Source organism: Ictalurus furcatus, chromosome 8 (assembly GCF_023375685.1).
Source record: "Ictalurus furcatus strain D&B chromosome 8, Billie_1.0, whole genome shotgun sequence".
Taxonomy (NCBI): domain Eukaryota; kingdom Metazoa; phylum Chordata; class Actinopteri; order Siluriformes; family Ictaluridae; genus Ictalurus; species Ictalurus furcatus.
The window spans coordinates 25,819,926-25,832,346 of record NC_071262.1 but is presented as its reverse complement, the minus strand read 5'-3'; the positions used below and the strand labels follow the sequence as shown (position 1 = coordinate 25,832,346).

General features: G+C 38.2%; 1 protein-coding gene across 1 annotated transcript; it reads left to right on the top strand.

Moving 5' to 3' along the window:
• The first annotated feature begins 1,391 nt into the window (after window positions 1–1,391).
• On the top strand, window positions 1,392–3,349 carry LOC128612020 (kelch-like protein 10). The gene has a single exon (XM_053631919.1). It carries the CDS (start codon window positions 1,484–1,486, stop codon window positions 3,269–3,271), a length of 1,788 nt encoding a protein of 595 aa, XP_053487894.1. The 5' UTR covers window positions 1,392–1,483; the 3' UTR covers window positions 3,272–3,349.
• The last annotated feature ends 9,072 nt before the right edge of the window (window positions 3,350–12,421 follow it).

Here is a 12,421-nt window from a genome sequence, read left to right as displayed (position 1 = left end):
GTCCCAAAAGTAGGCTTTACGAAAAATCCAAGATGGCAGAATATGTTTACAGGTGAAATTAAATCAGAGATATACATTTTGTTCTTCTGGTCCCAAGGATTCCATAGATATATGACATTTGAGTCTGTGATAAACGGTTCAAAGTTATGGCCGTTTTTCCCATCTGGCAGCTTTTTTTTCTGAGGTCTTTTTTTTATATAAAATTTGAAATAACAGAAGGTCATGAAAATTCCCAATGAGTCACAACAAGTGATTGGGATGAATAGGTTGTACAGTATTGTCCCATTAGCTCAGGTATTCCAGGTATGTCACGTTTGCTATACTGTTAATTATTGTAGCAGGTGGGGATTTGGTTTAGTGGAAGTCTGCAGAGGGACTGTGGTGGAATGGACAATTAACATGGCACACCTGTTGCTTATTTTTGTTTTCTTATATGAACAAGCTGTTTTTTCTCTCTCAGGGATCTGGGCTGGTGTGTGTGTGTGTGTGTGTGTGTGTGTAAAATGTGTCGTTTAGAGGTGAAGAGACAGGACACGATCCCATGACATCAGCATGTTTATTAGGGCATATACAAAAATCATCGTCATGGATCAAAGTGTAGCCAGTTAAAAAGATTAAACTATTGAACTGGAAAAGAAGAACCCAAATTTCTATAAAACACTGGTTTAACCTCCTGGGAAACCGCTCTACCCTGGATATAATCTAAATTTAATCTGTAGCAATAAATAATTTCAGGACATATGGTCATGATTCTTACAGAACATTGAGAAATAGTTCCTTTCTACACCTCTCTTTGGATCAAATATTTATTCATCTAACTTGTTAGCTATCTTCATCCTTAATTCTCTCTAGAGCAGGAAAAAAAAGTGTTATTCAGAATGTGTAGTGTAATCATATAAACTATCCTATGACAGTTTTTGTAATAAAATAATATCTGTAATAAAACATATGTAGGCCACACTAAGTAAAGAACATCTTTATGTGTATATAAAGTAATCTTTATCTGTATATACAAACATCTATCTCTTTATCTATCTATAAAGCTATTAAACAAACAAATAAATAAACAAATAACAGCCATTATTAACTATTTCATCATCAATATTTAATCATTTTGATGTAGAATTAATTCCATTTGGGAAATTCACCCCGGGAGGTGGGTTTTTTTCCAGGAAAATAAATGGTTCTTTACGCTGGACGTGTGCATTTTGGACATTAAAGCTGTTTTTATAGCATTTCACAGAGACTGATCCTGAACTGTAGGTTTCTGTCAGGTTCACTGCATGCTGTAAGTATCATTACATACAGGTAATAGTTACAGAATTAGAATTGGAACTTTGGAATCATGAGCTGTTATTATTCTGAAATCCAGAATCAGAATATTCGCAAGTATAAAAGCTGATCTACACCATCAACACAATCCACATTCAGATGAAGCTGTACATTCAGTAGCTCTGACCTGCATAGAAATACTGGTCAGAAAATGCGTAAACAGGAAGAAGAGAAGGAAATGGATAGGAAGGTGGACGTGATGTCCTGCAACATCATCAATGAGATGCGGTTAAAGAAGCAGCTCAGTGACGTAGTCATCAAGGTGGACAACGGCGAGTTCCACGTGCACAAGATCATCCTGTGCGGCTGCAGCCCGTACTTCAGGGTTCTCTTCACCAACGGCTGTTACCCTCCTGATAAGCTTGGGTACAGCATCCCTAACGTTTCCGCCGAGATAATGGAGCTGATCATGGAGTACGCGTATATAAGTCATGTTAACATCACAGAGAAAAACGTGTGGAAGCTGCTGATCACTGCTGATTATCTCTTGATGAGCAGCCTGGTGAACGAGTGTTGCACGTTCCTGAAGGCTCAGCTGTGTCCGGAGAACTGCATTAACATCTGGCGTTTTGCTCACTCCTACGAGAAGTTGAAGCAGCAGGCCTTCCGGTTTATCTTGCACAACTTTGAGGAGATGGTGCGCCTCTCTGAGGAATTCCTGGACCTGACGGTCGAGCAGCTGAGCGAAATCATCGAGAAGGACGAGCTGAACGTGAAAAAGGAGAGCGTGGTGTTCGAGGCCGTCTTACACTGGATCAAACGTGCGCCATGGAAACGGAAAGTGCACATAGGACTGTTACTGCCCAAGGTGCGTCTGGGGTTACTGACGCATGATTACCTTATGAACAATGTAAGGAACAACGTTTTAGTAATGGACGACATGACATGTAAGCCGATCGTCACCAGCGTTCTGATGGGCATCGATGATCTCAACCCGAGCCTTTCTCTCAGCTCTGATCTCACGAGACCCCGCCTGCCCAGTGCCATTCTGCTGGCCATTGGTGGCTGGGGCCACATGAATCCCACCAATGCCATAGAAGCATACGATACGCGAGCGGCACGTTGGGTCAACCTCACGTGCAACGACGAGAGTCCACGAGCTTATCACGGGACGGTGTACCTGAACGGCTTCGTGTACTGCATCGGAGGATTCAACTGGGAGAATTTCTTGAACAGTGTGAGAAGGTTTGACCCCATCACCAGAACCTGGGCTCAGGTTAGCCCCATGCACTCTTGCCGGTGTTACGTGAGCGTGTGTGTGCTGGACGGTCATATCTATGCGATAGGAGGATTTGATGGTGTCAAAAGTCTGAATACGGTCGAACGATATGAACCTGAGAATGATAATTGGAGCATGATAGCGCCGATGCGCAAACAAAGGAGCGAAGCAAGCGCTACAGTACTGAACGGCAAAGTGTACATATGTGGAGGGTTTAACATATGCGAGTGTTTGTTCACGGGGGAGTATTACAGTCCTCAGACGGGAGCATGGACCCTCATCCCCCCCATGATGAGCAGAAGGAGTGGACTGGGTGTGGTCGCGTACGGAGGACAGGTCTACGCTGTCGGGGGATTTAATGGTCATAATCGACTAAGCGATGTAGAGGTGTATAATCCTCAGTCCAACATGTGGAGACAAGGTCCAGCCATGAACAACCAGCGCAGCAACTTCGGCATTGAGGTTCTGGACGATCTCCTGTTCGTTGTTGGAGGAGATAACAACACAACCACCATGAATGAAGTGGAGTGTTATGATAAGGAGACTTCTGAGTGGCATGCAGTCAAAAACATGGATTTTTTCCGCAGTGCTCTGAGCTGCTGTGTGCTGTCTGGTTTACCCAACATGGCCGAGTACGCTGCACCCCGAGACGACCCCTACGGAGTCCCTAAGAGCTCACGGAGCCCCAGAGGCTACCTCACACCTCCTGCCAATGTCTGAGATGTATAAATAAACCTCTCCCTTCATCAGCATCCTTTTGTTCTCGAGAATCAAATTAAACGCTCTGAAGCAGTCAAACTACTGAATTTGCCTTTTGTTTACTCTCTTATGCTGCAAGCCGTTGTACTAAAACTCGTAAAACCACAACGTCTCTCATGGAGAAGTGCCATAGAACAGTTAACGTCCACCATCCTGAGATCTCACACACACACACACACACACACACACACACACACACACAATGACACGGTGGCACTCACGTGGCCAGCGCTAAACAGAATTCCCCTCACGTTATTTTAATTTATGTGATGAAACTCGACTTTGTTGACGAGTAGCTTTTGTGTCATAAGTTTAGGTTGGTAACGTAATTCCGCTGATTTTAGCCCAAATTCACTAACATGATAAAATCACTGTAACGGATCATTTTTACGAGCAAAGATGAAAACAGGGGACGAAGATTATACATCATTTCTCTCCGTACATCACAGAAATAATTCATGTAGATCTTATCAATATGTTTATCAAACTCAAATATGACCTTGCTCCGAGTATCCACGATTATTTCCGAGCCGAGCCGGAACGCCTTTAGATCGGAACACCGGAAAACTGGTTCTGTACTTTCAGAGCTCGAGTACAATGGAGTGCAGCATTAATACCAGCAGATCCACAGTGAGAGACTCTCGGATAATACTATAAACACACCAGGATCAATTACATTATACACTAAAAAAGAGAAAAAACATTGATTAGGAAAAAAGACCATAAAATAATGACAAAAAGTAAAGGAAAAGGAGAGAGAGAATGATGGAGAGAGAATTATGTGTGTGTGTGAGAGAGAGAGAGGATGAGAGAGAGAGAGAGAATGATAGAGAATGAGAAAGAGAGAGATATGACCGAGAATTAAATAGAAAGAATGAAAAGCAGGAAAAAAATGAGAGACAAATACACTACATGAGGGACTGACAGAAAAAGTTTGAAACAAAATAGAAAGAAGAAAAGAAATGTAAAAAATAACAGAGAGAAAGAAAGAGCAAAAAAGGAACAATAAAAATGATAATTATGAAAGAGAAAGAAAATGTGGTAGAGGAATAAAAAAGGTAGGACACAACTGATAAAGAGCAGGAGAAACCATGGAAAAGAAGAGGAAGAGAGACAGATAGAGAAAAAAGGAAAGAGAGGAAGGAGAAAAGAGTGAGAGAGGGATGAAAGAAATGAAGAAAGAGATTAACGTTGATGTTTAAGATGTTAAGATGTTCTGACTCTTTCAAAGTCAGATTTACAAATATATGAATTCAACAGAGTAGCATAAATTCACCATTCAACTGGTGCAGCTGCTTGCACATTGACTACTGGTTATGTTTCATATCCCATATCAGCATTCTTTACACACACATAGGTAAGGTACATATTTGGCCAAAGAAGAACGTTAAATTTATAACGGCTCAGAGAGAGCACATTTGCTCTGCGCCCTCCGTTTGTTCTTAATTTGCCATCACAATTCCACAATTCATACTCATTCAATTCAAATGAAAGTATATATACAGTCCACAACAAAAAGACAAATGTAGTTTTATTCTTTAAAATAAGAATTTTTTTCTTATCTTGTTTTATATAATTTTTTTTAGTTATTATTGAAAAAAAGGGCTGGTCTTTTATTTTTGTCATGGACTGTACAGTAGTGTATGCATGGTCTTACCTTTGCTCGTCTGTCATTACTCACATCATCAAATCCCAAAAACACCTCCCTCACTTCACAGGCCACCTCACTTTTAGCCACATAACGCAAAATGACAGAGATCTGGGTTTTGTTTGTGACATCCGTTGTCTCGTCTTCTACAGCAACAAATAGGGCTGCATTCATCTCCTTTTTTATATCATTTCTAATCACATCACTTATTGCTTCAATTAAATCATTCTGAATTCTTTTTGATAAGCCAGGGAACACCGTGGATGTCTCCAAATATCTAGCTAACCTATCATCTTTCTCAGCTAAAGCATGTAATAGTTCTACATAGCTGCCATGATTCGAAGAGGTCATACTCTCATCGTTAGCACGAAATGCTAATTGCTGTTTGGCTAGGCATCAAGTTGCATTAATGAGGTCTTTTAAAATCTCTCAGTTTTCCTTTACCTTAGCATTGTGGACGCTAATATTTAGTCTCGGCTGTTCATTCATTCTTTGAATGTGAGTAGCTGAACGTTCATGTCTGCTGAGGCTTCTTGGTATATTTTTCAAGTCACAAAGTCCAGACATTGTCACTCATTGAGAACAAAAGGCAGGGAAAACAGAAAAGGCGGTTTCTCATAGCACAAGCACACAGCCAGTCTTTTTGGTTGTACCACTCCATTTGAAAAGAGCGTGTTATCTTCTGTCCCGTCGTTTGAAGCAAATCTTTTAGCTCTGCCATCGGTCTTCCATTATTTATCACTTCCAGTTTTGATTGAAAGTCCAGTTTTGAGGAATGTTTTAGCTTATATATATAATCTTCCATTTTTGCAGTCAGGGAAAAAAATAAATAAAAGGGATTGATGCGGTGCACTTGACTTTTTTAACTAGCATATTACCCACAACGCCATTTGTCTGTAATATGTGAAGAATAATAGCAGAACAAGCCCATATGCTCACACATGCCCCCTTCAGTGAGGCAGAGGTACTGGCTGCCTCCCCACACCCATTCATACACTACGGACTCTTTGGACATGCCAATCAGCCTACCATGCATGTCTTTGCACTAGGGAGGAAACCGGAGTACCCGGAGGAAACGTGCTAACCACTAAGCCACCATGCACCCCATCACATACATGTACATATAAATTCCTACATTCTTTTGAATGTCCATGGAGTAAAATAAAATATTAGATGCCATGAGTGTACCTTCTGCCATCTTTTACACATTTGAATGTCCGTGTAATCTGAAGCAATGTGATACAGCAACAAAGCGAACTTTCAAACACAAACACACACTTTCAATGCAATCATTAACGTTGACTGTTAACAATATCAACTCGGAATTCAAATCAAAGTGAAACCAAAACCAAACCCTTGCCCCCACAAAGCTGGGATTTTGAGTGATGCAGCCTATAGTCAGTGGCGTTTCTAACCCTACACCTAGAGGCAGGGGGCACTTGTACTTTTAGGGGGCTCTCAAAAACTGACACTGAGCTGTTGGGAGGGCTAAAATGTTGACAGGTATCTAAATCAACAGTCTATGATCTAAATAGAATGAATAAACAATAAAAAGATGATATAGATTGAAATACTGAACTCCTTTAAATTAATAAACTCTGTTTGCTTTTGCCAGCAGACTGGCTTCCGTCATCTTTAAAAAATTTGTACATCATCAGAAGATGTTCTGTGTGTGTGTGTGTGTGTGTGTGTGTGTGTTCAACGCCTCCTATGTGTTTAGGTATCTGGAGAACTGAACATCTGAATCATCTGAATTTTAAATAATCTACTAATCTATCAACCACCTGATAAGCTCCAGAGAGACTCCTCCTCCTTTGATTTAAAATGAAAAATGTGACACACACTGTCACTTGCGTTAGACTATTCCCGTTATTTACATGTTTTTGTTCTCACACGTTGTTCATTTCATATGATTAATATATTTTCACGTTTTAGATGTAAGTCTATCTATGAAGCATCCAATTAAGAAAATAGAGTTTTAATCGACAGAAGTCATATAAATATATAAGAACATAACGGTCTGTCTGTGCACTAATAAATAAGTAAGGAATAAAACACATAAATAAAAGTGCCATGCTGCTGTAGGAAAATAATCAACTCCAGATTGGTGTGATGAAGTGAAATTATTGTTACAAGCCCAAAGCTAATCATTTAATAACAGCACGTGTTTTATATTATTAAATATTTAAACAGGAATAAGTGTTCTAGCGCTAAGAACGCCATGCCTATGCCTTTTTGTCTGTTTATAGCTACATTTAATGTTATGAAACTTCCATGAATTAAGTTACTTCCTGTCTTATGTTATAGCAGCTATAAACAGTCGTTCCCTCATCCGCCTTTATTACTTCCTCTCACCACACAAGTGCTGGAGTAAGTTGTTTTCTGAGCATGCATTATCATCAATGTGGTATCTTTTTAAAACAATTAAATCATTATAATTTGAACAATTTCTGAGACGTTTGTGTCTGAATGGAATCTAGCAATGCTTTGTAGCACGCCACCAAAAATCAGTCCTGCTCTTCCAGGATTTCATGATTTTGCGATCGCAGAAATGAACACAAAATCGAGCAAACTCTGCAATATTTGGAAGAGTTTGCAATTTTTCAAAATGACTGCACATTTTCCACAGATTTGGGCCAAGACGCGTCATGTGACGTCATCACAACGCAACATGTGACGTTACATAAAGCCGTCTTCGAGCCGTCTTCGTCTTCGAAGCCGTCTTCGATTCACGTGCGTCGAACATGAGTACAGCTAAAAGGTCTCATTTACCAACGATCATCACTGCGGCAGACCATTTTGTGCAATTTCGCCAATTCAAGTGGTTTTCCGCAAAGAAGCCCAAAAATCTCAGCGAGTTGCATCGCAAATCTTTTTTTAAAAGCTGCAGCAAAATCAAACATTTTTGGCTGCAACGATCACAAAAAACTCCTGTACAGACTGTAAAATAAACATCTGGATGTCCAAAACAAATTATGAGCTATGCTCCTAGATGTTACACTAGATGTTATACAACATTGTGTTGATATACTAAAATAGTGTTAAAAATTGATTTTGAAAAAGTATTAGTTGAAACAAATGTTGTTGAGAAGTTAGTGAACATGACTTGCATGAAAAAAACCTCATCTAAGTTAATCCCTTCCACAAACCTCTAAATGATATATTTGGACAAAATATTTAAGTAACATTTCCATTTAATGGAGTGTGAAGACAGACACAGAGAGAGAGAGAGAGAGAGAGAGAGAGAGAGAGAGAGAGAGAGAGAGAGAGAGAGACATAGAGAAAGTAAGAAGGAGAGATACACACATAGAGAGACACATAGATAGTGAGAGACACATTGAGGAGAGAGCAAGACAGACACATAGAGAGAGGGAGAGAGAGTGATATAGTGAAAGTAAGGAGAGGTACACACATAGAGAAACACATAGATAGAGAGAGACACATTGAGGAGAGAGAGAAAGAGAGACACGCATTGCGAGAGTTAGAAGGAGAGATCGACACATAGAGAGACACATAGACAGAGAGAGACACAGATTGAGGAGAGAGCAAGACAGACACAGAGCCAGAGAGAGAGGAAACACTAGGGGGCAGTGTCACATTGTACCAAATTGGAATTCGTGACAATTAAAAAAAACATGAAGTTGAAAGTTTTATGTTTCACTGTAGTAAAAAGAGTAAACAAACAAACAAACAAAAAAAACTAATTACTTGATGGAATGTATAATAATAATAATTAAAAAATTGTTCTGTTTTGAGACAAAACATGACAAGATGTGGAAAAATATGTGATGTATTTAAGTATGATTCTAGGAAGGAAGTGGCGTTTGTGGTCCACTGATATCATATTTACAAATCTGTACGTACAGTAAAGGTAAAAGACATTATAAACCCAGGTGACGTTTGCTTCATAACAGCCTGTATACCCAACACAAAACCTACAAAATCTACAGCATTCATCCAAGCTCTCTATAACTCCACTTTACCTTTAGATGTACTCATTATAATGCTTTAAAAATCATATTATTTCTGCATTAATGTTGGAATCCATTTAAGGTCTCGTGAGTGAAACAAACTTTTCCATGAGTCGTCCATTATAGGTTTTGAAAATGGACATTTTACTTTCGTTCATTCACTCAGCACATTAACCCTTATCAAACATTTGTAATATTCCATACTCAAAAGTTACAGACCCTTGCATCTTGCAAACAGGAAGTTGCATCATGCGAATTTCCTGAAGATTATGGGAAGAAGAAAAGTAAGTTCTCCTTTTCTTTTCTTTTTTTCCTTTTTATGTTGTGCTATTGACTAATGAGGTCACTTTGAAATTACAACCCTGTTATTCATATTATGAGGAAATTATTACTTGATTCTTTGATTTAATTTACATGATTTAATTTACATTTTTAATTAAATCATTAGGATGTCCTTAATAGCTTCATGGATGATAATTAATTACATTTTGTGTATTTGCCAAATCTCTGCAAAAAAACAAAACAAAAAAAACCTCAACCTGTTGCTCATTTAAGAGGAAAATAGCAGCGACGAAACCTTATTAAAAACCTTATTAAATATTAAAAATGAGATCGGGATGCAATTTCTGGATATTCATGTAGATAGATTTGTTAAACAACATAGAACATTGAACTTTTAATTTGAACCCACCCATTTGTTCCAGTGATCAATAATATTGGAACAGATGTTTCTTGCTGCCCAGATGTGTCCTGTTAGATTGATTGTTTAAACAATGAATAGCTCTGAATGTCTACTTTTGGTTTGAGCCGTGGGTTTCACCTATGAACATATAACGAAAACAATAGAATTGGCCTTGCTGTCCCAATACTTTTGGAGGGGACTGTATAGTCAAATTTAGCTAGTATTTCCTGTTATAAGATTACCACAAACCAAATATAAGATTATTAAACCTCCATCTATCCATTTTCCGTACCGCCTATCCTACACAGGGTCACGGGGAGGTTGGAGCTTATCCCAGGGAACTTGAGGCACAATGTGTGGGACACTCTGGTGGGGGTGCCAACACATGCAGGGCACAATCATATCCATTCACACACTACAGACATTAAAAAAAAATGCCAATCAGGCTACAGTGCATGTCTTTGGAGATGTTGTACCCGGAGGAAACCCCAAAGCACAGGGAGAACATGTAAACTCCTCAAACACAGTGCAGAGGCAGGTTTCAAACTCTCAAACCTGGAGATGCGAGGCAAATATGCTAACCACTAAGTCGCTGTGTCCCCAATTATTAAACCTATTTCTAGATTTTTCTTTTACTAATTTCAAACTGGATATAATCTTGTACTATTGGCAGATAATTTTGCTCATATGAAGCTGTATTTCTGGAAAGAAGCAAAATCATCCAACAGAATATAAACAGAAAACGTAAATCTCAAAATGAGCAAAAATGTCTCGAAATATGATTAATAATCTTATATTTGGTTTATTGCAAACTTACAATAGGAAATAGAAGATAAATGTAACTATATTCAAGATATTTTCACCTGGTAAGCTGTAGTTTCTGTAGTGTATATGTTTTGCTTGCTCATACGTTCATAATCGTATGAAAACTGAAAATTCATTCCACGTTCTAGTCCTCTCTCTGATCATTCCTATATGATTGTTGTTATGGTTCGGCTTCGACTTCGACAACACAAAAACTCTGAGAACTGACTGTTCACTTGATGCCTAATATATCCCCCACATATATCCCACCTGACAGGTGTCATTGTAACAAGGTACACAGTTATTCACTTCACCTGTGAGTGGTTTTAATATTATGGCTGGTCGGTATATGTAATCTAGGACTAATGATGATACTGCCATCTTTGCTCAAACAGGTCCTTCTAGGTGAATATAACTGCGGTATTGTTTTTTCTTTCTGGTTTAGGTGAGCATCCAGTTTCTTTTGACGGAGTCAATGAACTGGATTTGACCTGTCAGTACAACTCTGCCACCTACTGGCACAAAAATGCCATTGCAACAACATTAGATTATGTCCAAAGGTTATGTACTATATTAATGTGTCCTGTGTATAACAGTGGTCCTTACAGTGTCCTACTGGTGATCACTTAATCAAAAATAACATGTGAGCATGAGCTTTAAACGTGAGAGGACGTGATATTTAAGTCGTGACCAAAAAATAGGAACATGAGGGATTGAGATAATGAAGTGTGGCCTCATACGCTACTAGTACTATAGTATACGCTATTGCATCTGCTTCTGTGATGTATCCACAGTGCTGTAGCTAGCCATGTTTGTTTTCATTCTTCTCTAAAACCCCTGCACTGTCAATCTTACTTTACTCAGAGGACTTGTGTATACGGTTATGTATACTTCATATTCTATACTTATATATAAGTATAGAATATGAAGTACATATATAGTTTTTTCCCCTTGAATATATTTATTTTTATTAGTTCTTGAATAGTCCTTCCTTGATCACTTCTTGCTTGCTGCTGTAATGTGTAAATTTCATTCTGGGATCTATCTATATATCTATCTATCTATCTACAGAGCCCTCCACAAATATTGGCACCCTTGGTAAATATGAGCAAGGAAGTCTGTGAAAAAGTGTCTTTGTTGTTTAACCTTTTGATGTTTTGTTAAAAAAAATGCTCTGCTCTCAGGGATATCAAATAATTATAATTTTTTTGAACAGAAGATCAAAATGTTAAACAATAAAGACAATTTTTGGCAGACTTCTTTGCTCATATTTTCCAAGGGTGCCAATATTAGTGGAGGGCACTGTATCTATCGAGTGAATATATGCAGGGTTTTACTAAAACAACAAGAATCTTGGGTTTCTCTCTTTTAGTTAAGATGCAGCCAACACAATTTTACACGCACAATGTGTTATTAATTAATTTTGTTCTTCTTAATAAAATAGTTCATTTTTGCATTGTTAATGGTAATTATTATCTTGTTCCCTCACGTTACTAAGCCAGGCAAGGACTTATCTTGTTCCCAGGACTTAAAGATCTCGTTCCCATATCTTAATAAGTCATTATTTTTTAATAATTAGGAATGTCACCAAGGATCCTAATGATTTAATAATTAATTACACATTAATGAAATTTTAAAGATAAACTTCACAGTGCTTCGGCAACTAAAGACACAAAAGTCACCCTAATGACAAGCATTTGTAACGTAACAGGGAACACTTTTTAATCTGAAATCAAATGTATAAAATTGAAAATGTAATAAATGGGGGGAAAAAAAGGTTTATTTCAAAATCAATAAATATGTCATCACACGATATCACTAAGTCACTTGTACTACTCTGGTGAAGATTCTGGTACCTCCATCCTGGTAAGTTCTACAACCACTGAATTACTGCATTACTGAGTCATGAACACATTAAACACAATTAAAGATTAAAATACAAAGTACACATGAGAGTGGAAACAGTTTTATCTGCAATATCTCTATATATGTATACATATAAAACA